The sequence below is a fragment of the Oncorhynchus mykiss genome, chromosome 22 (assembly GCF_013265735.2).
Source record: "Oncorhynchus mykiss isolate Arlee chromosome 22, USDA_OmykA_1.1, whole genome shotgun sequence".
NCBI classification, from domain to species: domain Eukaryota; kingdom Metazoa; phylum Chordata; class Actinopteri; order Salmoniformes; family Salmonidae; genus Oncorhynchus; species Oncorhynchus mykiss.
The window spans coordinates 17234395-17262029 of NC_048586.1; the positions used below are offsets into that span (position 1 = coordinate 17234395).

The 27635-nt window shown below is 41.3% G+C and overlaps 3 protein-coding genes across 10 annotated transcripts in view; 1 reads left to right on the top strand and 2 right to left on the bottom strand.

The window, feature by feature from the left end:
• On the bottom strand, positions 1-6652 carry LOC110501516 (uridine phosphorylase 2). Of its 2 annotated transcripts, none has more exons than XM_021579154.2 (8): positions 6520-6652; positions 6350-6407; positions 6098-6233; positions 5845-6003; positions 2060-2174; positions 1716-1925; positions 1371-1517; positions 1-1230 (listed from the first exon to the last, which is right to left on the bottom strand). In XM_021579154.2, exons 2-8 carry the CDS (start codon positions 6382-6384, stop codon positions 1088-1090), a joined length of 945 nt encoding a protein of 314 aa, XP_021434829.1. In that variant the 5' UTR covers positions 6385-6407; positions 6520-6652; the 3' UTR covers positions 1-1087. The 2 variants fall into 2 exon arrangements, with proteins under 2 accessions (XP_021434829.1, XP_021434828.1); XM_021579153.2 differs by having other exon boundaries at positions 6350-6418.
• Positions 6653-7313: 661 nt separating this feature from the next.
• LOC110501517 (uncharacterized protein C7orf57) lies at positions 7314-19133 on the bottom strand. 3 transcript variants are annotated; one of them, XM_021579155.2, is made up of 9 exons: positions 18965-19133; positions 18690-18742; positions 18293-18463; positions 17951-18059; positions 17313-17409; positions 16647-16726; positions 9845-9883; positions 8210-8301; positions 7314-7808 (listed from the first exon to the last, which is right to left on the bottom strand). In XM_021579155.2, the coding sequence occupies exons 2-9, from the start codon at positions 18724-18726 to the stop codon at positions 7795-7797; spliced, it is 639 nt and encodes a 212-aa protein (XP_021434830.1). In that variant the 5' UTR covers positions 18727-18742; positions 18965-19133; the 3' UTR covers positions 7314-7794. The 3 variants fall into 3 exon arrangements, with proteins under 3 accessions (XP_021434830.1, XP_036814783.1, XP_021434831.1); XM_036958888.1 differs by having other exon boundaries at positions 18293-18430; positions 18965-19121; XM_021579156.2 differs by lacking the exon at positions 9845-9883 and having other exon boundaries at positions 18965-19121.
• Positions 19134-21485: 2352 nt separating this feature from the next.
• The window catches only part of LOC110501518 (activin receptor type-1), a 35053-nt gene continuing 28903 nt past the window's right edge, over positions 21486-27635 (top strand). The window contains exons 1-2 of one of the 5 annotated variants that reach the window (XM_036958889.1): positions 21652-22040; positions 22367-22459. Coding sequence is in view for 1 of the 5 variants with exons in the window: in XM_021579157.2 (XP_021434832.2) it covers positions 21506-21507 (2 nt within the window). In the remaining 4 variants the exon portion in view is untranslated. Of the gene's footprint in view, positions 21508-21651; positions 22041-22366; positions 22460-26805; positions 26869-27635 lie in introns of those variants that run through there. The other 4 variants (XM_021579157.2, XM_021579159.2, XM_021579160.2 and 1 more) reach the window with 4 other exon arrangements.

A 27635-nucleotide genomic window follows, 5' to 3' on the forward strand; every position in this document is an offset into this window, starting at 1 on the left:
TTTACAGGTTGCGTTTATCTTTCTGTTCCGTGTAGTTACAGAGAAACCAACAATTTCATCTACACAGTCAAGGTAGTCAAAAGCAACACAATATATACAGTTGAAGTCGGAAGTTTACATACACTTAGGTTGGAGTTATTAAAACTCGTTTTTCAACCACTCCACACATTTCTTGTTAACAAACTATAGCTTTGGCAAGTCGGTTAAGACATCTACTTTGTGCATGACACAGGTAATTTTTTCAACAATTGTTTACATACAGATTATTTAATTTATAATTCACTGTATCACAATTCCAGTGGGTCAGAAGTTTACATACACTAAGTTGACTGTGCCTTTAAACAGCTTGGAAAACTCCAGAAAATTATGTCATGGCTTTAGAAGCTTCTGATAGGCTAATGACATCCTTTGAGTCAATTGGAGGTGTACCTGTGGATGTATTTCAAGGCCTACCTTCAAACTCAGTGCCTCTTTGCTTGACATCATGGGAAAATCAAAAGAAAATCAGCCAAGACCTCAGAAAATAAATTGTAGACCTCCACAAGTCTGGTTCATCCTTGGGAGCAATTTCCAAATGCCTGAAGGTACTATGTTCATCTGAACAAACAATAGTACACAAGTATAAACTCAGCAAGGAAGAAACAAGGAAGAAGCCACTGCTCCAAAATCGGTGTATGTAAACTTCCGACTTCAACTGCAATACCATTACAAATATACCACACAATTGCGTATGAGCCCACTCTTTGAGCTTCATTTAACAAATCATACACGATACAACACATCTGTCAAATCTTCATGTACTTTTAGAACACTTTAAATAATATCTTAACATATCAACATGACTGTATACATACACTGAGTGTACAAAACATTAAGAACACCTGCTCTTTCCATGACAGTCTGATCAGGTGAAAGCTATGATCCCTTATTGATGTCACCTGTTAAATCCACTTCAGTCAGGGGCAAAAGGGGTGAAACTCAATAGGAAGGAGTTCCTAATGTTTTCTACACTCCGTGTATGTCCACGTAACAGTCGAGGCTGTAGCTATGTGCAGTTCATGGGCAGCAGATGTGATCGGAGGGAGCTTTAGACGACGAGGCCCAGGCGTTTCTTGATGAAGTGGGCCACCAGAACCTGAGGTCTCTGTTGGTACTCCACTAGCACATCATGAGGGGTGGAGATCTGATCCCCATCGAAACGGTTCAACAAAGTCACACAGACGACAGCCGCTGGGGAGAGAAAGGTTACATCCGTTACAAAATGTAAAAACACTTTATTTTTACATGATGAGGTCATTAAAATTGATTACTGAATTTTTCCTGTCAAAGAAAGTTAGTGACATTGGAGACGGATTTATTTTGAACAACACCTTTGATGGCACAGGCACGACACATGGCTGCGAAGACGGTGGACTCCATCTCAATATTCCTGACTCCTGTGTTATAGGCTTTCCTTAAGTACTCCCGCTTGTCCTCAGTGGAGAAGGAGCAGAGAGCTCCATCAAGCCGACCCTGACCTGGTGGACCACAACAGAACACAGGCTGAGTTAGATCAAAGCCAGAAGGCTAGTAGGCAGCATTGGGAATGTACTGTACATCCTAAGATAAAGGGTCAGTCTAGCCATTCGAAGAAAAAAAAAAAAAAAAACTCAGACTGTAGCTTTAACTCAGGGCTTCTGAGTGGCTGAGTGTACAGCGGTGGGGGACGTGGTTACCTTCGTAGAAGTCACTGGTGCACATGGTGTTTCCGATGACGGTTGGCACGTCGTCTAACTCGGACGAGCACTGCAGCAGCTCCTTGGATACGCCCACATCCAGCTCTGTGCTCCTGGTGACCACCTTACCTAGAACCACCTGCTCAAACTGGGCGCGGAAGAAGCAGTCCACCGCCTTGTCTGTGACCACTACTGTTCCTGCTTCCAGACCTGTAATGGGTCACCAGTGACATGATTTAGAGAGCTGTGTTACCCGACTATATCAACATGTACAAATGTGTGTTAACATCCAAAAGAAGAATGGAAAGGGGGGGGGGGGGGGGGGGGGGGGAGTACGCTCTGACCGACTCCACCGGAGGTGCCAATGCGGAAGAGGATGAAGTCGATGCAGCGGGCATGATGCAGCAGTTTGATGAGCTCATGGAGCATGATGGAGATGGAGGGGACGCCCATACCATGCTGCAGAGACAGAGGGGTGAGGTTAACAATCTTTACTAACGTTAACGGAACTGCGGGAAAGTAGTACTTGGTGTTGTGAAACACTGAGTCGCCGTGCATGCTCCCCCCAATGTGTAGATGGTATCACGGTGACATCCAGATGGTTACCAAATTTTGTACAAAATAATTCATGAAAGCTGCCATGATCCATGGAATAAAATATTGGAGGAAAACATTTGGTCACGTTAACTACTGCCGGCGACACCATGATACAGCTGCCCAGTTTGAAGCAACTCGGGTTGGCAGGCACTCTTCCCTCTGATCTCAACTTGGTCTCAGAGCATTTTGTGTTATTCTGTACGTAAATCCCAGACACCATTTGGTATGATATGTATTAATTTGTGGATGTCCATCACCCATTTCGTATTATATGTTACGAATTACAATTCGTACTATATGAGTTCAATTTGCTATTTGTGAAATTATTTGTGAAACGTATGGAATGTTATGAATTCTAGCTATGGGGCTAGCTGGCTAGGGGTTATGCTTAGCTACAAGGGTTAAGGTTAGGGGAAGGGTTAGCTAACATGCTAAATAGTTGCTAAAAAACGTAGAAAGTAGTTGAAAATATGCTAATTAGCTAAAATGCTATAGTTGTCCGTTGTGAGATTCGAAATTGCAACCTTAGGGTTGCTAGACGTTCGTGTTATATGCTCACCCATCCACCCTGACCAACCACCTACATTTGTTTTTGCCTTATGTAACCGTCTGTCTTATGTAACCATACCAAACGTAACATATCGTACACAATAGTCTAGTCTATGAGACCAGGCTGCTGGTCTAAGGAGATCCCATGGCCACCAGGGCAGTGAAGGGCCCATGGGCCTCTGTACAGTCGTGGCCAAAAGTTTTGAGAATGACACAAATATTAATTTTCACAAAGTCTGCTGCCTCAGTTTGTATGATGGCAATTTGCATATACTCCAGAATGTTATGAAGAGTGATCAGATGAATTGCAATTAATTGCAAAGTCCCTCTTTGCCATGCAAATGAACTGAATCCCCCAAAAACATTTCCACTGCATTTCAGCCCTGCCACAAAAGGACTAGCTGACATCATGTCAGTGATTCTCTCGTTAACACAGGTGTGAGTGTTGATGAGGACAAGGCTGGAGATCACTCTGTCATGCTGATCGAGTTTGAATAACAGACTGGAAGCTTCAAAAGGAGGGTGATGCTTGGAATCATTGTTCTTCCTTTGTCAACCATGGTTATCTGCAAGGAAACACATGCCGTCATCATTGCTTTGCACAAAGAGGGCTTCACAGGCAAGGATATTGCTGCCAGTAAGATTGATTTAGGTGCAATCATTTATCGGATCATCAAGTACTTCAAGGAGAGCGTGTGTTGTGAAGAAGGCTTCAGGGCACCCAAGAAACTCCAGCAAGCACCAGGACCGTCCCCTAAAGTTGATTCAGCTGCGGGATCGGGGCATCACCAGTACAGATCTTGCTCAGGAATGGCAGCAGGCAGGTGTGAGTGTATCTGCACGCAGAGTGAGGCGAAGAGTTTTGGAGGATGGCCTGGTGTCAAGAAGGGCAGCAAAGAAGCCTCTTCTCCAGGAAAAACATCAGGGACAGACTGATATTCTGCAAAAGGTACAGGGATTGGACTGCTGAGGACTGGGGTAAAGTCATTTTCTCTGATGAATCCCCTTTTCGATTGTTTGGGGCATCCGGAAAAAAGCTTGTCCGGAGAAGACAAGGTGAGTGCTACCATCAGTCCTGTGTCATGCCAACAGTAAAGCACCCTGAGACCATTCATGTGTGGGGTTGCTTCTCAGCCAAGGGAGTGGGCTTACTCCCAATTTTGCCTAAGAACACAGCCACGAATAAAGAATGGTACCAACACATCCTCCGAGAGCAACTTCTCCCAACCATCCAGGAACAGTTTGGTGATGAACAATGCCTTTTCCAGCATGATGGAGCACCTTGCCATAAGGCAAAAGTGATAACTAAGTGGCTCGGGGAACAAAACATTGATATTTTGGGTCCATGGCCTGGAAACTCCCTAGACCTTAATCCCGTTGAGAACCTGTGGTCAATCCTCAAGAGGCGACTGGACAAACAAAACACCCACAAATTCTGACAAACTCCAAGCATTGATTATGCAAGAATGGGCTACCATCAGCTATCATAAGTTAATTGATAGCATGCCAAGGTGGATTGCAGAGGTCTTGAAAAAGAAGGGTCAACACTGCAAATATTGACTATTTGCATCAACTTCACGTAACTGTCAATAAAAGCCTTTGACACTTATGAAACGCTTGTAATTATACTTCAGTATTCCATAGTAACTGACAAAAATATCTAGTTTGCGCTGTTCTGTGAAGGGAGTAGTACACAGCGTTGTACGAGATCTATCTTGAGTTTCTTGTTAATTTCTCACATGGAATAGCCTTCATTTCTCAGAACAAGAATAGACTGACGAGTTTCAGAAGAAAGGTCTTTGTTTCTGGCCATTTTGAGCCTGTAATCGAACCCACAAATGCTGATGTTCCAGATACTCAACTAGTCTAAAGAAGGACCGTTTTATTGGTTCTTCAATCAGGACAACAGTTTTCAGCTGTGCAAACATAATTGCAAAAAGGTTTTCTAATGATCAATTAGCCTTTTAAAATGATAAACTTGGATTAGCTAACACAACGTGCCATTGGAACACAGGAGTGATGGTTGCTGATAATGGGCCTCTGTACGCCTATGTAGATATTCCATAAAAAATGTGCCATTTCCAGCTACAATAGTCATTTACAACATTAACAATGTCTACACTGTATTTCTGATCAATTTGATGTTATTATAATGGACAAAAACAACAACATTTCTAAGTGACCCCAAATCCTCAGAGAGTTCTTTGCCATGAGGTGCCATGTTGAACTTCCAGTGACCAGTCAGTATGAGGGAGTGTGAGAGCGATGACACCAAATTTAACACACCTGCTCCCCATTAACACGAGACCTTGTAACACTAACGACTCACATGACACCGGGGAGGGAAAATGGCTAATTGGGCCCAATTTGGACATTTTCACTTAGGGGCGTACTCACTTTTGTTGCCAGTGGTTTAGACATTAATGGCTGTGTGTTGAGTTATATTGAGGGGACAGCAAATGTACACTGTTATAGCAAATTTACAATGTTATACAAGCTGTACACTACTTTACATTGTAGCAAAGTGTCATTTCTTCAGTGTTGTCACATGAAAAGATATACTCAAATATTTACAAAAATGTGAGGGGTGTACTCACTTTTGTGATATACTGTATATATAAATAAATAACTCCTCACCTCTCCACTATGCTAGCTGCGTTCTGGCACAAAAATGGCTGCCGTGCATCATTAAAGTAGGTGCCACACATTGGTGGTGGTAGAGGTGAATTCCCCCTTACTATTGTAAAGCGCTTTGAGCACCTAGGTGGAAAAGCACTATATAAACCCAATCAATTATTGTTATTATTATTACAAGACACAGCAATACACCAAACATCTGATAATAATATTACATCATTTCAGGTGTCAGTCACTGGCTTACATAAATCATTTTCACTTATCAAGTTGTCTTAAAGTCTTAATATCGAAAGTCAAGTCAGACCATTATCTTGTGAAGGAGATTTATCCATTGTGCAATACTTACACTGATAGAAAGTACGGGTCCCACTTTGTACATGGAGTAGCGGTCGGTTCCTTCACAGATATCTGTGACATTATCCATGTTTCCGGGCAAGGCCAGCTCCTGGTGAATGAACTGAGCAAAGGACTTCATCCGATTGGCACTCCCGCCGACGCACACAAACTGCAATGGGGGAGACATAAAAGACAACTGTCTTTGAGAGTAGCTTTTCGAAATCAGGTATTTCAAGTATTTTGTCTGGGCAACTTCCACAAACCTTGACGTCTCCAAACATCTCAGGTAGGTTGTGGGTCTTGGTCCCCAGGTTGAAGTGATAGAGAATGTCCTCTTCCATTGTATCCAAGTGGGGGTTTTTAACATGGATCTGTGGGTTCTTGAAAAGGACCTCCGGTCTGTAAAAACATTGACATAAGAGCGAGCACATGAAAGCGTCATAATAAAAGTCTCTCTAATGCAGAACAAGAACTAGTGGTGTAAGGAAACCTCAAAGCAAAATAAAAATACTCACTCGCTATATTCAGAATGGTCCGAGACAGTCCCCATACAGTTGAGTAAAATAGATGACACTGTAGATATACTAAAAAAAATGAATAATTGCTATCAACTATATAACACAATATTACAAACAAAATACTTAAGAGCCACAATATTAGCTACAGCCACAAGTGCAATACATACCTTTCAGGCTAGACAGAAAAATAATACAGGTGGTATTCGCTGTTGTGCTGTGTAGCAGTTTCCAAATACTCTTGACACGTGTTCAGCTCGAAGGAAATAAAAGTGGCGTCTCTGATTCTGGGGCTGATATAGCTTTGCCCTGTGACCTCTCAGGAATGATTGGTTAGTGAGGGAGGAGTAGTGACTGTCTGGTCTCTAACTGATCTAAAACAAATGCTTTGACAGATGCTACAAATACTTGGCTCAGATCCAAAGAGCTTGACTAGACACAGTTTATATAATTGTTTTTATTTATTCATTCATTTTTAACAATGAATTACTTCCATTGTGTAAAATACAAATGGCCATGCAAATAAATTGCCAGGTGGACTCAAGTTACATAAACACACATCTCTATGTCCTGACAAGTTTTCAAACATGAGCTAAGACGATTATGTAATTTTCAGAATCCTGGGCATCTCATGACATTCAGGTTCGAAAGCAATTGAGCGTGTACAAATATTTGACTACGTGTGTGTATATCAATAAAATACATTGACATTATGTTAACCACTTTTTTTCTGATATGCCTCATATCCTAGTCATTCATTTCAGCGTTACGGGGAGGATTATATTTCATATTCACTTTGTATCCTGTGTCAATTACATCCATAGAACTTCTACTATGATGATGGTGGTAAAGAGGATCAATTCGTGGAGACCACAGGAGTCAACAAATACATGTCTAGATGCCATTTCAAAATGGCGACGAGTGCTTCATTGAGCACATAAAGAGAATGAGGACACGTCCAGAGTTCCTATGCACAACACATTTATTTTTCAACAGAAATCTTTATAGCAACCACAGAGGCACAAAACAAAGACACTTCAAAACAGCAGGCATTTTTAGAGGAGCCCCTCTAAGCCACAGACACCTTTTAAAAAGCAAACCATCATTCAAAAAAAAAAACTACTACAACAGACAAACAAGAGCATAGCTCGGGCTAGTACATTAAGTTAGTGTTACAGTGCAAATGCAGTTCATTAGCAACAACTTCAGGCACAGAACGGGTCTGTGAGCGCAAACTAACGTAGAATCTAGTTTTGCAATTGTGTATACTTCTTGGAACGAGCACACACAGAGGTGGAATAACAAGAGTGCTAAAACTCTAACCAAAATTAACTGCTTTAATTGACCTATAGTATATGCGGTTTTGAACAGGCAAACCCCGGTGAAGGAACGTTGTGGAGGTGAACATTGAGGAGTCAGTCGTCCTCAACTGCCTTTGCTCCTTTCTACTCCTTGGAATCTGCAGGGATACACACAGGTTAATTTGTGTGTGTGTGTGTGTATGTGTGTGTGTATGTGTGTGTGTGTTTCCTCACACATTTAAATTTGCCATCCCATCACATGATCACTGACAACAATGCATTAATAATGCAAGTCAGGATTAAAATGTTCCCGACTGATGTCGACAGGCATATCATCATGTCTGAATGGTTCATGCATTGTAATTTCGCAACTCTACTTTGGTGCCCCATGTATCAATTCTGTAGATCTGTACATTATTTATTGTCTCATAAACTTCATATTCATTCAATATTTCCTTAGTTAGTCAATGTGCTTCTGAGCAATGAGACAAAATTGCCAATTGAATTCAAATGATCTTGAAGTTGGAACATCAAACCACAGTCACTAACAGCTACTTACTTGATGAATGCATATTGGGTGCCCCTTTCTTGTCCTCTAAATAGCCGAAGCTCAAGAGCGTACCCATGTTGACAGGGTTCGAATTCTGAGATCTGCAAAACCAAAAGGCAAGCATTTTAATCACAGCGTGGCGGCGGGGCAAAATGTGTTCTAAACAAAATGTGGAAACAAAACATGAAAATAATTGAGCATTTAGATTTAGTCGAGGGCTCACAACAACCATAAAACTTCACAACAATCATAAAACAGTGGGAGAATCGGTCAGCTGATGGTAATATTGACACGGTGAAGGGGAGTAAATCAACAGCAAACATTGAGTTTGGACTGAAAACACTTACCTCTACTGAGACACAGTCGAGCTAATAATTAAATAAATGTTTTTATACCCTGGCAATTGGTCAACTATATCTTCCAATTTTAACATGTTCTGTTATTCATTATGGTTCTAAGAATGAACAGACTGTGTAGCCGTGGCTATTTGCTGTCTCTGATGTCATGCCTTATGCTTAGAAGAGACATCTCTGGTTCATGTAGGCTGTCATTGTAAATAAGAATGTTCTTAACGGACTTGCCTAGTTAAATAAAAAATGCAATGTGTGACAGGTCGCCACAGGTCACTGACAGGTGCCAAATGTAAAAAGAAACATTTGCACAATGACTTGCATTGTGGAGTAATACTATTTGAAGCTAGCGAGCTGTTTGTTGATGTATTGGTTCATAAAGCTAACTGAGTGGAACGACGAGTGAGGACATCTGTACTCTTTGAGCAGCATTGCAGCCAGGCACGTAGGCATTGGCCCACAGAGTTAGAGGACTCATCATGGATATAAACTTGTTTTTGCATGGACATTGCCATTTAGGCCTTCCACCATTTTTAAGCAGTCAACTGAGTGGGGATTCGCACGGGTGGGTGCGATCAACCAATAATCATCTACTTCTTCAAAATGGGTTAACTATGGTTTGTAAATTTCTTTAAGCTATATCAACACCATCTTAGTGGCCACAATAAATCAATGACAAGATTTGGGTCAGGACGCCAGCAATCTTGGCGGTAAAAGCACCTATATTAGCGTTCTATTTTTTTCAAAACACAAAAGAAGAAAATTGACTACTTCAAAATAGCCTTAATGGTGCTACCCGTGCCGTCACAGATGCCATAATGGGGCAGATACAAAGATGCGTCTTTTAACTCTATGCATTAGCGAACATCACATGGGCCTTATCCATTCTTTAAAAAGTCTGGGGGAGAAGTTTTGGGTAGTGCAATATTGTATGAGAACTACGGAAGCCAAGTCCAAGACTACCACAGTGAATATTGTCAGCACACTGTTACTCCAGAAGCTTACAGATTTAAAATGGTGCAATCTGGGATATTTGTAGCCAATTTAAGTCACCAAAATGAATGATATGAGGCTTATACCTACTGATTCTTGAATAACGTAATAACATAACTTGCCTCATGAGCTTGTGAGAAAAACAGTCTTAACCATTCATAACTCGACATCTAATGTTTGCTCCAATGTTTTTAAACAAGTGACTTCGTTAACAATGTGTAGCTTCAGAAATGGTAAAAACTATTTTGATGATATCATTGAATTGCATGCAAAAGTGGTCTGTAAATGTTAAAATAGTTACTTTTCTTCAGCCCCATCAATTGGTAGTTGGGCTGCTGGGCTGAAACACAAATACACCAGGAGTGTAGCTTTAATTAACACTCATAAAAACAGTTGTGCTTGGTAAAAATGAACCAACTTTTCACATATTGCAGTCTACTTTCACATTTACCACATAACATGCACATCTCTCTTCACCCATTTGCTTCCATGAAGGAATACAATACGTCTAATTTTACAGGGGAGGTCTTAGACTAGCCAATGACGAGACATGCATCTCCTCTGTGTGGCTCCCCCTCCCCACACACCTAGCTGTTACTGAAATTCTCCACAAATTGTTCTCATAAAACAATCTGTACGCACACTGTACAGTGGGATCCTGAAGTATTGACACCCTTGAAAAAGATCAGCAAAGATGACTGTATAAAATAATTCACGTAAATTAAAAATGACATTATTTGATACTAATAAGGCCCAATAATTCAGCGAAACAGATTTGGTTTAACAAGTAATATAAATAGCCACATAAGGTCAAAGGTCCACCACCATAATTTAGAGTAGGTATGGGATTATTTTCTGCTCATTCATTCTCATTTCGATGCCAAACCCACCACTGGTGTGCGTGGCTAAAGAGCTCTATTTCCATGTCATCCAGCAAATGTAAACGCCTGGAGTTTGTTAAACGGCATTGGCACTTGGATTGGAATTGATGCTATGGTCAAACTGCATGAAAATAGAGCTCTGGCCATGCACACCAGTAGTGGGTTTGGCGTCGAAATTGGTATTGTATTAGTATCCCAATTAGCTGTTGAAAAAGCAGCAGCTACTCTTCCTTGGGGCCACACAAAACATGACATAATACAGAACATTAATAGACAAGAACAGAACTACATTAAAAAAAATGTTAAGGAGAGGCGTATCAATATCTACACACAAACTATCCAGGTCAAATAGGGGAGAGGCGTTGTGGCATGAGGGTGTTGCTTTATCTGTTGTTTAAAAAAACAACAACAGGTTTGCTGTTTATTTGAGCAATTTGAGATAGAACGGAGTTTCATGCAATAATTGTTCTGGATTTGAGGACTGTCTGGTGGGGTGTGTGTGTCAGAGCTGTGTGTAAGTGGACTATGAAAACAATGGGATTTTCAACACAATTGTTTCTTATAAAAAGTGATGCAGTCAGTCTCTCCTCAACTCTTAGCCAAGAGAGACTGGCATGCATAGTATTTATACCAGCTCTCTGATTACAATGAGGAGAAAGACGTGCCGCTCTGTTCTGGGCCAGCTTAACTATGTCTTTCCTTGCAGCACTCAACCACATGACTGGACAATAATCAAGATAAGACACAACTAGAGCCTGTAGAACTTGCTTTTTGGAATGTGGTGTCAAAAAACAGAGCATCTACTACCGACAGACCTCTCCCAATATTTACACACATTGAATATGTTTTGACCATGACAGTTTACAATCTAAGGTAATGCCAAAATAATTTAGTCTCCTCAACTTGTTCAACAGCCACACCATTCATTACCAGATCCAGCTGAGGTCTAGAACTTAGTGAATGGTATGTACCAAATACAATGCTCTTAGTTTTAGAGATGTTCAGGACCAGTTTATTACTGGCCACCCATTCCAAAACAGACTGCAATTCTTTGTTAAGGGTTTCAGTGACTTCATAAGCTGTGGTTGCTGATGCGCATGTTTTACATTAGAGAAGCTTCCATTAAAGAAAACCCTTTGAGTTCTATTAGATGGATAGCTCTGAATCCACAATATGGCAGAGGTTGAAAAGCCATAACAACAGGTTATTGTCAATAATATCAAAGGCTGTACTGAAATCTAACAGTACAGATCCCACAATTTTCTTATTATCAATTTATTTCAACCAATCATCAGTCATTTGTGTCAGTGTAGTACATGTTGATGCCCTTCTTTATATGCATGTTGAACGTCTGTTGGTCTGAATTTGTTTACAGAGAAATATCATTGTATTTGGTCAACAACAAAATCCAATAGTTTGCTAAGAGCTGGCAGCAAGCTTATAGGTCTGCTGTTAGAACCAGTAAAGGCCGGTTTAACACTCTTGGGTAGCGGAATTACTTTGGCTTCCCTCCAGGCCTGAAAACAGACTTTCCTCTTGGCTCAGATTAAAGATATGACAGATAGATGGAAAGCTAATTGGGATGGTAGCTGACTATAGCCACTCCTAAGTTGTGAATGCCAAGAGGTGTCATTATTGATCGATAACAATTTTTCCACCTCTCCCACACCAACTTTGTAAAACTCAAACTTGCAATGCTTTTCTTTCATTATTATTATTATTATTTTTTTTTTTTATGCATGAATACGATGGCTCATTGTCATCGTTTGCATTTCCTGTCTAAATGTGCCCCCTTTGCCAATGAAGTAATCATTAAAATAATTGCCAACATCAAATGGTGGTGATGAATAAGCCATCTGATTTGATGAAAGATGGAGGTGAATGTATTTCTGGCCATAATTTAATTTAAAGTACTCCAAAGTTGTTGTTTTTTTACATCATTGATCTTGGCTTCATAACAGTTTCTTCTTTATGTTGAGTTTAGTTACATCATTTCTCAATTTGTAGTAAGTCAGATGTGCAGCCAGACTTCTCTTCAACCATACAGTTTTTCAATTCCTCATCAATCCATGGAGCCTTAACAGTTCTAACAGTCAGTTTCTTAACAGGTGCATGTTTATCAATAATTGGAAGAAGCAATTTCATAAATTCATCAAGTGCAGCGTCTGGATGCTCCTTATTAATCACATTTGATTTATTTAACTAGGAAAGTCAGTTCAGAACAAATTCTTATTTACAATGACGGCCTAGGAACAGTGGGTTAACTGCCTTGTTCACATCAGACCAACAAATATTTTTAACATCTACATAAGAGTCACAGCAAAATCTTTTGTATGATCTCTTATACACTTATAGGCCCAGCTTTTGGAACTGGCTTTCCTGGATGTAGCCACTATATTGTGATCACTGCATCCAAAGTTCTACAATATTAGTAAAAATGTGGATGATCTTGTTCCTGTTGTGTTTGTAAACACCCTGGTAGGTTGATTAATAACCTGAACCAGATTACAGGCACTGGTTACAGCGAGAAGCTTCCTCTTGAGCGGGCAGATTGATGAAAAACAGTCAATATTCAAGTACCCAAGAAAGTAGACCTCTGTTTAAAATCACATATACTATCAAGCATTTCACACATTATTTAGATACTGACTGTTAGCACTTGGTGGCCTATAGCAACACCCCAAACGAAAAGGCTTTAGATGTGCACCTGCAACCACAACACTTCAATAACACTTGACATAAGATCTTCCCTAAGCATTATAGGGATATGGCTCTGAATATATACAGCGACACCTCTCCCATAAGCATTTCTGTCTCTTCTATATATCCTTGTATTGCTACTGCTGTATCATCAAATTACTTACCTAAGTGGGTCTCAGAAATGGCTAATATATGAATGTTATCTGATGTTAGCAAGTTGATTTCATGAACCTTATTTCTAAGGCTACTATCTATAAATATGGGCTATTTTCAGCTCCTGGGTAGCTTATCAGAGATATACATAATACTGAAAAGAGCAAACAAAGCTAGATAAAAAAAAATATATACATATTAAGCAGTCAATTAATCAATGTGTGTGTTGCGGGGTTGAAGTTACGAACCCATAGGCTTGGCTCAAGCATCCCTTCCAGGCTTCTGGGAGGGGGGGGGGGGGGGGGGGGGGGAGGGTGGACAATGAGCCTGTCATAGCAGATGTAAGCAATGTCCCCACACGCTCTGGCAGCTTTCATGGCTGGAATAAGTTATTTCCTCTTCTGGCATACAGATTCAGGATAGTCCTCATTGAGGAAGATGTTTGGTCCTCTCAAGTCATTGGCTCTTTCCAGAACAGAACCTCAGGAACTTGACCACTATAAGCCTGGGCCTGTCACCTGGGCCGGTGGTGGGTTTTCCAGTCATGTGGGCGCGCTCCACCTCAATCTTTCTGGGGGTCCATCTTGAATTTCTCAGAGATCATTTCCCTCACTTGGTCCTCAGACTCTGTCCAGGTCTCATGTGGAGATTCTGCAATTCCATCCACAACCATGTTGTTCCGCCTTGATTGTCCCTCGAAATGTATCTGTCATTGTTATCATGGATTCACACACAGAACTGATGTCCTCTCTCAATGACTTACTGATTGCTGTCATCTTGCCGTTTTCCTGTTTCAACTCATCAAGCTGACCCTGGGAGAACTGCAAACTGTTGTAACAACTGCTTGTAGAACACTTTCATTCACGTGATAGAGAGATACCACTGTCCTTAACGGTACTCCCACTGGCTTTGGTCTTTGTCATGGCAGCTAGAAATGTAGGATACGCAGTTACTCCTCACAGTTTCAGACAGGGCAGGTCACAGGGAAGATTGAAAACAAAACAGCAGGGATCTAGACAGCCACAAACCCAGGACAATCCATGGCCCCAGCCACAATGGCTAAACGCATTGCGAGCTGCATTCAAGCCCTCAAGAAAATCCAGCTAGCAGCTAGGCTAACTGCTACGCCAAATAGCTCGTTAGACCAGTCCTTGGTTGGCAGGATCACTGGACAGAGACTAGCAGTCCCAGAAACTGATGCCAACTGCATCGCAGGATCCAATAACTAAGACTTTCAATACACTTTCAAAACAATAAAACCGAGCTCTCCCTCGTTCCGCATTCAGAGAGTTATCTGAGCCCTTGTGTGAGAACGCATAAGCAGAAAAGACTCCCTTACCTACTGTAAAATATGGTGGGGGATCTTGTTATGGGGCATTTTTGCTTCCACTAGTCCTGTGGCCCTTGTTAAGGTCAACGTCATTATGAACTTTAACCAGTACAAGGACATTTTGCCCAAAAATCTGGTTGCCTCTGCCAGGATACAAACTTGGCCGCAAGTGGATATTCCAGCAAGACAATAACCCCACACACACATGATATTCAACTTTTTTTTATACATTTATTTTTAAATATCACATTTTCCAAGAATTTGTCCTTAGAAAACTGATCAAATGCTTTTGTTGCCAAACAGAAACATTGTGCAATAGTGGAACTGCAATTCAAGTGGGATGGGTCCTGAAGTCATATCCAAAAGACAGTAAAAAAAAGTTCTGTCATTTTGGCAAAATGTCTGTAATAGTAATTCTGTCATTTTTAATATAATTCTGTTTAATATTTAGAATATTATACAGTGCATTCAGAAAATATTCAGACCACTTGACCATCCTGTTTCTATTGATCATCCTTGAGATGTTTCTACAACCGGGAGTCCACCTGTGGTAAATTCAATTGATTGGCCATGATTTGGAAAGGCACACCCCTGTCTAAAAAAGGTTCCACAGTTGACAGAGCACATCAGAGAAAAAACCAAGCCATGAGGGCAAAGGAATTGTCCACAGACCTCCAAGACAGGATTGTGTCGAGGCACAGATCTGGGGAAGGGTACCAAATCATTTCTGCAGCATTGAAGGTCCCCAATAACACAGTGGCCTCCATCATTCTTAAATGGAAGAAGTTTGGAACCAACAAAATTCTTCCTAGAGCAGACCGCCTGGCCAAACTGAGCAATTGGGGGAGAAAGTTATTGGGTCAGGGAGGTGACCAAGAACTCAATGGTCACTCTGACAGAGCTCCAGAATTCCTCTGTGGAGATGGGAGAACCTTCCAGACGGACAATCTCTGCAGCACTCTATCAATCAGGCCTTTATGGTAGAGTGAGCACTCCTCAGTAGAAAGGCACATGACAGCCCGCTTGGAGTTTGCCAAAAGGCACCTACAGACACTCAAGACCATGAGAAACAAGATTATCTGGATTGACAAAACCAAGATTGAACTCTTTGGCCTGAAAGCCTCACGTCTGGAGGAAACCTGGCACCATCCCTAAGATGACTGGGAGACTAGTCAGGATCGGGGCAAAGATGAACAGAGGAAAGTACAGAGAGATCCTTGATGAAAACCTGCTCCAGAGTGCTCAGGACCACCAACTGGGGGCGAAGGTTCACATTCCAACAGGACCTTGACCCTAAGCACACAGACAAGACAACGTAGGAGTGGCTTCGGGACAAATCTCAATGCCCTCGAGTGGCCCAGTCAGAGCCCGGACCTGAACCCGATCGAACATCTCTGGAGAGACCTGAAAATAGCTGTGCAACAACACTCCCCATCCAACCGGACAGAGCTTGAGAGGATCTGCAGAGAAGAAACTCCCCAAATACAGGTGTGCCAAGCTTGTAGTGTCATACCCAAGAAGACTCAAGGCTGTTATCACTGCCAAAGGTGCTTCAACAAAGTTCTGGGTCTGGGTCTGAATACTTATGTAAATGTGATTTTTCAGTTTAGCATTTTTAACACATTTGCAAAAAAACTGTTTTTTCTTTGTCATTAAGGGGTATTGTGTGTAGATTGAAGGAAAATAACTATTTAATAAAATGTTAGAATAAGGCTGTAACGTAACAAAATGTGGAAAAAGTCAAGGGGTCTGAATACTTTCCGAAGGCACTGTATATCATTCATTGTATTCTCACAGTGTAAATAATCCCCTCTCATTAACAATCAATAGGAATTACATACTGAAGTAATGTGTTTGAAATCCCTTTCTATTTGACATAAATTATTTGAATGTATATGACTGAGCTTTTGAGCCTATAATAAAGTGACATATTGTCAAGTTGCACAAGCTGTCTGGAGGCACAACTCTGCTGTGCATGAAAAATAGAACATTGCCATCTTGTGGATATCTGGTGCAAGTATTTCAAAGGGCGTACTCACGTTTTCTTGAAATTGCCTGCTGCCTCTTCGTTCTTTCCTGATGCTAAGGACAACTTCTCCATTTGGCTGTTGGGAGATATCTGACAATAAAAACAAGGTGTCTTGAATAGTCATTTATCATCTGGAATCACACCAGGATTGAACAGAGATGAAAGATGTATTGAACAAGAGATGAAACCCCCTATTTCAGTTGGCAACGTCAGCCTCTATTGGACATACTAGGTCACTTTCTACTCTATCCATGCAACTGCAAGAGAGGAATCTTATACATTTAGAATCATTTAAATATGATAAACGTCAGTGACAATTTGATGCTAACCAAATACATTTCACCAACAATGGTGGACATAGCCAAAGATGGTGGTTAAGTGGTTGGTTACAGGTTCTCAGGATACGGTAGGTGTTAAGTTTGAGAACTCTATTCCTTGTTAGCTAATACTATTTTACTGCACCAAAAACATTAGGCTTTTCATGATACTAGGCAGGTGATATAATGCTGACAAAAAAAGTCAATGTCTGATATAGATCAGTAAATCTAGATCTAAACAGGTCTGTCTGCATAATGTACTTGAAACACATAACTATAAACTCAATTTAGTGGCACAATAGGGAGGGTGTAATATTGTTACAGTTGTTTTAGGAAATTGCAAGGATTTCTCCCTTCACCTTCTCTTTGTCATCAAAGTCCCTTTCCCAAGTTGACTTATTATCACTCCCAAAAGGAGCATTAGTTGACATGTAGTTTTGGAAACTCTCAGTTGGGCTGGAAGAAAGAAAAATGGACAAATAACCCATTTTACTAGTAGACTTATCTGGTATAACAGGGCTGCGTTCAGCAGGACTCAACGGTGTGCAATGTTTGATACAACGGGGACGGTGCTGTTCTGAATGACCAGTTGAAGAATGTTGTGATGATAATGGTGGCCCAGAGGGTGATCGTGTATACACTACAGTGTGCTGCATGAGTTTTCAAATGGTGACCACACCCATATTGATCCGACCACACTTCGCCACAACCACCAAAAGGGAGCAAACATACAAAGGTTGTTGAAGGAAAGTGCACTGTGAGGGAAACGTGTTATTCGGTACAAACCATCACGCAACGTAGCAAAACGTGTAATAAACTGAACACACCCCTGTTTTACAATAGGGTACATGCCATACATCCACAAACAAATATGTAATTTGCATGTTTAATGCAAACAATCCAACTTGGCCTAGCCAAGTAGCCATAAAATTACTAGCTAACACAGACATTTTTTTTTTATTCCACAGTCATTTCTCTCATTTTAATTTGCCTTTACCTTGCTTGCTCTTTAGCTTTTGGAGAACCAGAGAACCAGTTAGGAGGCTTGTAAGATGATGCAGAGTTAGGTTTGGTGTCCAAGTTGGTCTCCTCATGCCACAATAAACCTGTAAATGATGAGAAGAACTTGGCTATCCATTTTGTATACTAGCTATTTGCTAGTTAGCTCGCTAGCTAACGTTAGTAGTCTCGCGTGGCAATCCTTCCAATTATCTGGATGGGTGTGTCATTTTCCTATTTACACAGATAGCTAGATATAACGTTATCTGACTTTATTTCCACAGATGAAAGGATAGATCATCGTTAATGAGTCCCTTTTAAAACAGAATATCATGTTTACCCCTCTGTCCTCCTTGTTTAGCCAGTTTAGTATAAGCAGAATCGGACTCATTAACTCCCGTACGGCGCCCTTTACTCCTCTCCTCAGGACCATTGTTAGCATCTTCAGACAGCCCAGGAATCTGGGAGGTCGGGGCAGCTTTTGTTGAACAATCATCACCATTGTTAACGTCTAAAAACACAAACACAATAATATGCCTCGCTTCAAGCTCGCTAGGCACTTCAACTAACACATTCATCTGGTACATTTTTAGAGATGCTCGTTTAGCATTTGAGATGTAGCTAGCCAAATAGTACTGGGCCTTCACAGCTAACGTTAGTATAACGGTAACAGTTAATTAATAAAAATAAATGCTGGTCAACTTTGCACATTTGAAGACCCTCTGTAAGTTACTTGCCATCGTTGTTTTGTTGGTGATCTGTGTCAGTGTCCATGTCTAATGTTGTCTTTCTGATGGAAAAAGAACGCAGCACATTGTCATCCTTGCCAACACTGCTGGCCAAATGGCTAGTCAGTTAGCTACCGTTAGCTTAGCAATAAGGCGTTGCCAGCTAGCATTAGCTAGTTCAAAGCAAGCGAACAGTATAGGTGTTCGTTTAAGCACATGGATGTAAGTGTGGGTAACTAGCAAGGCGATGTGATGTTCAGGAATCAATGCAAAACATTACTTACATCTCCAGCTATACAGCGGTTGCAAATCTGGACACTGGCAAAGAGCGCGGAGAAAACCGAGTATAGGTTTAGAGCTAGCTTGCAACGAGTGACAAGACAAACGTCCGACTGTGCCCAACAGACTGTGCCCAAAGTTTTGTTACCATGGAAACAGGGCTGGGACGTTGACATTTTAGGGACGTGTTCAAGAACCGCTTGTCGTGAATGGGTTTAAAAACAGAAATTATGTGAAATTCCTTTCAATTAGAGCTGAGATTTAAAAAAAAAAAGTTTTATTGTTTATTAAATGAAAATAAAGATATTTAAATTATGAATAATCCACCCAACACTTTATTTGCAAGTTACATTGTAAAATAATAGTGAAGACATCAAAACTATGAAATAACATCTATGGAATCATGGAGTAACCAAAAAAGTCCAAATACATTTTCATTTTTAGAATCTTCAAAGTAACCACCCTTGATGACAGCTTTACATACTCTTGGCATTCTCTCAACTAGCTTAACCTGGAATGTTTTTCCAACAGTCTTGAAGGGGTTCCCACATATGCTGAGCACTTGTTGGCTGCTTTTCCTTTTCCTCTAACTCATCCCAAATCATCTAAATTGGGTTGAGGTCAGGTGATTGTGGAGGTCAGGTCATCTGATGCAGCACTCCATCACACTCCTTCTTGGTCAAATAGCCCTTACACAGCCTGGAGGTGTGTTGGGTCATTGTCCTGTTGAAAAACAAATGATAGTCCCACTAAACACAAACCAGATGGGATGGTGTATCGCTGCAGAATGCTTTGGTATGTGTGCATTGAATTCTAAATAAATCACTGACAGTGTCACCAGCAAAGCATCATCACACCTCCTCCATGTTTCATGGTGGGGACCACACATGTGGAGATCATCCGTTCACCTACTCTGTGTCTCACAAAGACATGGCGGTTGGAACCAAAAATCTCAAATTTGGACTCATCAGACCAAAGGACAGATTTCCACCAGTCTAATGTCCATGGCTCGTGTTTCTTGGAACAAGCAAGTCTCTTCTTCTTATTGGTGTTCTTTAGTAGGAGTTTCTTTGCAGCAATTCGACCATGAAGGCCTGATTCACGCAGTCTCCTCTGAACAGTTGATGTTGAGATGTGTCTGTTACTTGAACTCTGTGAAGCATTTATTTGGGCTGCAATCTGAAGTGCAGTTAACTCAGTTAATGAACTTATCCTCTGCAGCAGGGGGGTCTTCCTTTCCTGTGGCAGTCCTCATGAGAGCCAGTTTCATCATAGCACTTGAATTTTCCAGATTGACTGACCTTCATGTTTTAAAATAATGATGGACTGTCGTTTCTCTTTGCTTATTTGAGCTGTTCTTGCCATAATATGGACTTGGTCTTTTACCAAATAGGGCTGTCTTCTGTATACCATCCCTAGCTTGTCACAACACAACTGATCGGCTCAAACACATTAAGAAGGAATGAAATTCAACAAATTAACTTTTATCAAGGCACACTTGATCAAGGCACACTGGGGCGGCAGGGTAGCCTAGTGGTTAGAGCGTTGGACTAGTAACCGGAAGGTTGCGAGTTCAAACCCCCGAGCTGACAAGGTACAAATCTGTCGTTCTGCCCCTGAACAGGCAGTTCCCAGGCCGTCATTGAAAATAAGAATTTGTTCTTAACTGACTTGCCTGGTTAAATAAAGGTAAAATAAAAAAAAATAAATAAAAACTGAATTGCATTTCAGGTGACTACTTTGTGAAGCTGGCTGAGAAAATGCCAAGAGTGGGCAAAACTGTCATTAAGGCTACTTTGAATAATCTCAAACATAAAATATATTTTGATTTGCTTAACACTTTATTGGTTACTACATGATTCGATATGTGTTATTTCATAATAGAAAATAAAGAAAAACGCCAGAATGAGTATGTGTCCAACCTTTTGACTGGTATGTAAATATATATATTCTTTATTTAACTAGGCAAGTCAGTTAAGAACAATTTCTTATTTTCAATGAAGGTCTAGGAACAGTGACGTTAACTGGGCAGGATGACAGATTTTCACCTTGGGGATTCGATCTTTGAACCTTTCAGTTGCTAGTTTCAATGCTCTAACCACTAGGCTACCTACCGCTCCCACCATACACACACACACATATTTATATATATATACATAAATATAAATAAATCTTCCATGAATGGGCTTGAAATATATACATAATTTCAATAATAAAAAAAAAATATATTTGATATTCTTTATTATTTGAAAACTTTCTAATTAGACCTATATTACTCCTAGTCTTCAAATGTTAGGCAAATCTTCCATGAATGGGCTTGAAATTTTAGATTCGTACGATCCATCCTGATCTTGTCAGCTCACATTCTGTTTCGCTAAACTCGCGAGATCAGGATGGTTCGTATGAGGCGATTGCAATGCAGCAGATGAAAATACATATTTATCTCCTCCCTTCTCTGATCTTAAACGATTTGATAGGTGTAAGGTTTTATATATAATGGCTCCTTGTATTGTCTAAGTATCCTATTCATGGACTTTTTTTCTTGAATGTAAGTCTCATGAATGAGAATTTGTTGAACATAGGCTATAATGTTTTCCTTACATGCATGTTTTGCAATACAGATATGAGATTACTGAAAATAAATACATTTTCAAATTCAAATATCATAGGTGACCGCCTAACTAGGTGGCTGGTGTGGGAATATGCGCAGAGGAAATGATGTTGTAATGGTCCTCTAATTACAGTGAGTTGCAAGGCTACTTCCTCCTAGGAATTGTCGTAGCGTAGCTCCACTCCATAAGAATATCGAGTGAGGAACATCGAAGCTTTTGGAACGCTGGCCAAGTTATTGGCCGCAACTTTGTATTACTTTGGATTATGAACGTTCGTTAAATTGTAACATTGCATCAAAGTCGAAGGGCAATGTCGGCTGAAACTGGAATCTTGCTTTTGAAGGAATCTAAACAAATAGGCTATTTTCGGTGAATTTTCGGGAGATGGCAGACTAGCCTGACTTGTGCTTTTAGCACATAAGGTTACGTCTGCGCGTCCTCAACGCACTTAGTAAGTTTTACATGTAAGGTAAGTAATTTGTTTTTATATTTGTATATTTTATTTGGAATATGTAGCTAGCTACCTGTAGAGAGTCTTAGGCGTAGCCTATTCTTTGGATTTGCGCGGATCCTAAATAGTCCAAAGTAACCTGTAGACTAGCTACAGCCTTAGTTATCCCGATGGGAAAGTCAGTGAATGGCACTTTACAAACTTTAAGTTAACCAGAAAATGTAAATTTCTCTCTTTGAAATACTAGGCCTATAAACTATCATTTAGGCCACCTTGTTTTTTCAATCTGGAGAGAAACGAATAATGTTCTGGAGGATAACATTTTTGTTGTTTTTTTCCAATAGATGGGAACGCCACAATAACCTAGTAACCCAAACTCCCCTTATTAACCATGCAGAAATCGCTTCGCCAATTTCTGGTTACAAAAAAATATAATGGTAAGCATAATTTCACTTTTGCACAAAACAAGCAAGTATAGTGTAGAAATATATTTTCCATAACTACAAATATTGTATTTTCAGCTGTTTGAAGCTGGTGTACAAAACCGAAAGTAAAAGAGCAAATACGAAACTTAAGAACGGGAAGCATATAACATATCTACCGCTTGTTAGACTTGCTTTCAATGAGAATGACAGATCTATAACTCGCATACCTATGTGAATTTGGTTTGGTCGCCCAAAAAGTTGCATATTGCAGCTTTTAACCCAATTAAATAATGTAGTGGCAAGATCTAGATAGTAGGCTACATTTGGATTTGTTTAATGCAGGCAATCAGCAGCAGAAACAGTATTAAAGCGTATTCTCCACCCCTATTTCGGTAAAAGGCTAAGGGATGGGGTTGGAGTAATGTAACCAATCTCAAATTTATAGACAGCTATGGATGCAAGGACTGACCATCCATGATACCAACATTAGAGTTGTAACCATGTTTTGGGGCTATATAGTGTTTGTTTACAAACATGGGAGTAAAACACGTTTCTATTTTGGGTTCTTATGGTTTAGGACAATTGAACTAAGCTCATGAGACAAGTTTTATTCTTCAAGAATCAATGGGTGCACACCATTAATTTATTAGACCAAAAATGGATGTAGCAATTGCTGATTGCCCCTTTAACTTCTTACGGCTACAACTTTTTATGCTCAGGGGTTAGTCATTTGTAGGTGTAAAATGACATCCAGTTTTCATGTTGTTAGTGTGCCTTTGTCATGTAGACTTTGTTGGGAGCACCACTCCTTGATTGTGTGCCTCCATTAATCCCATGCTGGGCAATAAGCATCACAATGGTCCTGTAGTCGGAGAGGGGGAAGACACTATACATACTTCCCGACATTGGGGGAAATTTGTATTTATCCCAGATTTTACCAGGTATATTGACTGAGAACACCCACCTTCTCATTTACATCAATGACCCGGGGAATAGTTATGGGGGGATGAATGAGCCAATTGGAAGCTGGGGATGATTAGGTGGACATGATGGTATGAAGGCCAGATTGGGAATTTAGCCAGGACACTGGGGTTAACAACCCTACTCTTAACATAAGTACCTTGGGATCTTTAGTGACTACAGAGAGTCAGGTCACCTGTTTAATGTCCCATCTGAGAGACGATCCCATTCAAAAAACATTGATTGCTACCTGATAGTTCACGGTTCACTTCTTTGTGTGCTTTAATTTAAAAGAGGACCAAAGAAGAGCATGCACAGACAACACACTGTCTAAGGACTTTTGGCCTCACTTGGGCTACATTACATAATATTAACACTTCTGGTGCATCATATTGATATGTATGCCCCTTCTACATAACACATACAAGTCATTGGTATCACCATTTAGAGGTCCTGCTCTTTTCAATAAACCTCTCAGTGGTTATACGCTCACATTGTCAGTTATTGGCTGTGAATCAATCAGTTGTCCCTTAGTCGCTTTAATGGATTCTAGTTGATGAAACAAATCATCTCCTTACATCCCATTGGCATCAGTGTCTCTCCAGTGTGTCATAAAGAATCCAAGGTTAGCCTCCATTCACAAATGAGTCAAGAGTTCATGATGATGATAATGTGTAAATGCTCAGCTGTCTAAGGTGACTAAGTTACGGTGGCGACTGTGTAAGATCATCGGGATGTGTCGAGGCAGGCATACCTCGCAGCTTGCCGTGATCCTTGAAAGTAGTATCTTTTTGAAGCTGATAGTTGACGGCCCTACTGTTGACATTGTCACAGATGTGAACGATGTGTGAATTTGCTTGTGAAATCGGCTTCTAGACAGTTTGTAATACACGAAGGAGTGTTGATCACTTGTCATTTATTTTGTTGGTATCAATATTGAAGGGAATCTGGAGCTCTGACCGGTCTATAAAACAGTGGTAGAAATTGTGCAGATACACTGAACAAAAATATAAACACAACATGTAAAGCATTAGTCCTATGTTTCATGAGCTGAAATAAAAGATCCCAGAAATGTTCCATATGCACAAAAAGCTTATTTCGCTCTAATTTTGTGCACAAATTTGTTTCACTGTTAGCCAGCGTTTAAGCCTTTGTCAAGATACTCCATCCACCTGACAGATGTGGCATATCAAGAAGCTGATTAAACAGCATAATCATTACACAGGTGCACTTTGTGCTGGGGGCGATAAAATTGCCTCTCTAAACATGTCTCAAGTTTTGAGGGAGTGTGCAATTGTCATGGCTGCAGGAATGTCCACCAGAGCTGTTGCCAGAGAATCCAATGTTCCATAAGCCATGTCGTTTTAGAGAATTTGGTAGTATGTCCAACCACCCTCAGAACCGCAGACCACGTGTAACCACGCTAGCCCAGGACCTCCACATCCGGCTTCTTCACCTGCGGGATCGTTTGGGGGGAGCGGGAGCGGGGTGCTGAGGATTATTTCTAAAGCCCTTTTGTGAGGAAAAACTCATTCTGATTGGCTGGGCCTGGCTCCCAAGTGGGTGGGCCTATGCCCACCCATGGCTGCGACCCTGCCCAGTCATGTGAAATCCATAGATTAGGGCCTAGTGAACTTATTTCAATTGACTGATTTCCTTATATGAACCGTAACTCAGCTAAATCTGACATTTTTGCATGTTGCCTTGTATGTTTTTGTTCAGTATAATTGATAGAATTTGCTTTGATGAAAGTTGTTCAGAATAGTAGAACTATGCTGGATGTTTGTACCTACTAATGGAGCTGTATGACTGACTGAGTGAGTGAGTGGTTAGTGATCTGGAGAGTGTCTCGCAAGTTTAGCTGATTCCTTGCCTCTTCACTGGGGTCATGTTGCCTTTGTGGGCGCCTGGTGAGCTCAGTGACTCGTGTCCTGGAGTCTGCTGATAAGCGGTCAGATAGCGGGACGTCAGTCTGGACAGAGACACGGGTCAGACCCAAGGGGCGCTCAGGGCTCCTGCTCTAGTCAACTGAGGTGATGGGTCTGACTTGATTTTGCCTGCTCACCCATAATGCCCTGATTAGCGCTCTTTCTCCAGTGTCCTTCCTGACAATGCAATCATTGTGCTTTGGCCCAATGACACTGTGGTGAATGTTGGGAAAATCTCTGGTAGGCTGCTCAGAAATGTAGGACTCCTATTTTTTTCATGAAGATGTTCATTTAATGTTGTCACAGTTAACGACAGTTAACAACTCTGTTTAAAGCAGTGGAACAGGTTTACTAAAGCTCTTTTGATGGTGGAACAAAACGTATTGTTGTAATGATATTGTGCCAATGTGATTCTGGATATTAACATGTTTGTCAGCGCCATAATGATTTTTCAAACTTTAACATTTTAATTGTGGACTTTTATCTACTAGATCAGGGTTTCCCAAACTTGGTCCTGGTGCCCCCTTTGGGTGCACGTTTTGGTTTTGGGTGCACATTTTGGTTTCATCAACCTCGGTCCCAGGACCGAGGTTGGGGAAACCCTGTACTAGATGATAGTAGATTCACAGTGTAATTTCTAGATGCTGTTTGAGTCATCCACGGTTTACCTACTGGGCTGTTATGCCTAAGTGCAACCAGTAGTGTTCTATTTTCTGATCAAGGCCATTTCAACACCATGTGTTCATGTTGGGTTAGTGGGTTCAACACAACTCGTTTCTGACCCAACATGCTGTTTTAAACCGATTTTCTAATTCTCTCCCATAATCATTACTTCTACATTACATGATATCCACTTTCTATCGGAGCAGATGTGCTGGCCTTTCCTCCCCAGATCCATTCTGCTGCTGCTCTTTCAGAGCGCCGTAAAGTGCATAATTTGCCCACAGAGGCCCTGAACAGTTCAGAAAACAGAGGCGAAAGAGAAGAGAAGGGGGAAACAGTCCTCCGACAGCAATCATTTCTCTGTACACAGTCATTTGGCTGTCAGAAACAGCAGGCAGTATAGGCTGGAGCATTATGAGAGCAAAGCAGAGAGAGAAGAGCTTGCCTTGCTCTGTTTGAGAGAGAGAGCCATGACTGGCCTGTGGGAGGATAAGGTTACACACACTGTCATTAACAACAGACTGCGCCGTCCACAGAGACACAGAGCTTCAAGTCTGAGCCGGAGTCTGGGGCTGGCTCAGGCTCAGTGGTGTAGGTAGATCCGTCTCAAATCAGCCTGGGAGGGTAAGAGAAGAGGTGTGTAACTGTGAGTGTGGTTGGTTGCATCCCTGTGTGTATGAATGTGTGTGTGTGGGAGGGAGGGACCTGCGTGTATGAATGTGCGTGTGTGGGAGGGAGGGACAGAGAGAGGGTGGGGTGGGGGGGGCAGGACTTGGCAGAGACTCCAGCAACGGAGTAGCAATCTCTTTAAGGACCCATCAGCTGCGAGGCTGGCGCTGCTGACCATGTGTGCCCGGCGCTGACATGCGAGTAAGTTGTGCTTTTAATTTTCTATTTGGATTAGCAGTAGACCTGACAGTTGTGGAGGCAGTGGGGTTGAGGAGGAACACAGCATATTGGTCGCTTGGCCTGTGTCACCCCTGTCTACTGCTTTTTAGGACGTGGCCTCTGTCTGCATGTTATTTTTAGTCGAAATCCTTGAGGCTTTAATAATCATAAGCCTTGTGCAGCCGAAACATATTAGGATGAGTGTAACCTAGTCGTCTGGGGCCTGGCGGGCTCTGCAGCCTCGGCTCAGTGCGAGACAGGAAGTCAGACAGAGAATGTCTGTGCCCCAGCCAGACTTTGGTCCTACTTCTGTGTGTGTGCTGTGTGTGTCTGCTCCTGCCGCCGGGTGCCTCTCCTTTCTTTGGGTTATTGATTTCTGTTTCTATCCTCTGTGCAAATGGAGACGGGAGTCTGCCGTCTGCGCAGCCTAGAGCAGACACAGATCCGCAGTGTTCCTGGCTCCTCGCAGTGTTCATAACTCTCCCATTACCCCGAGACTGCACTGGAGACAGTCTGCAATACACATTTTATGAGCGCTTCACTCACTTCAGTGCTCTTATTGCTCAGCTGTTAGAGCCATAACTTTCCCCCCCTGTTTGGTTTCTCTGCCTCTCCTTGCTCTCCATTCCTGGGCTTTGGAGTGGATATAGAATACTAATAGAATTAAAGCTGCAATATGTTTTTTTGGGGGGTGATCCAACCAAATTTACATTGATCTGTCATTCTCATTGAAAGCAAGTCTAAGAAGC

Bases quoted from the DNA above. Each gene is read 5' to 3' on its own strand.
- LOC110501516 (XM_021579154.2), bottom strand. From the start codon at position 6,384: ATGGGGACTGTCTCGGACCATTCTGAATATAGCGA. The intron at 6,234-6,349 runs GTGAGTATTTTT...ATGTTTTTACAG, and splicing joins GACCATTCTGAATATAGCGA to ACCGGAGGTCCTTTTCAAGA. The intron at 6,004-6,097 runs GTTTGTGGAAGT...CCCCCATTGCAG, and splicing joins AGATGTTTGGAGACGTCAAG to TTTGTGTGCGTCGGCGGGAG.
- LOC110501517 (XM_021579155.2), bottom strand. From the start codon at position 18,726: ATGGACACTGACACAGATCACCAACAAAACAACGATG. The intron at 18,060-18,292 runs GTAAACATGATA...CATCATTTACAG, and splicing joins TAAACAAGGAGGACAGAGGG to GTTTATTGTGGCATGAGGAG. The intron at 9,884-16,646 runs GTGAGTACGCCC...TTTGTGTTTCAG, and splicing joins GCAGGCAATTTCAAGAAAAC to CCCAGCAGCCCAACTACCAA.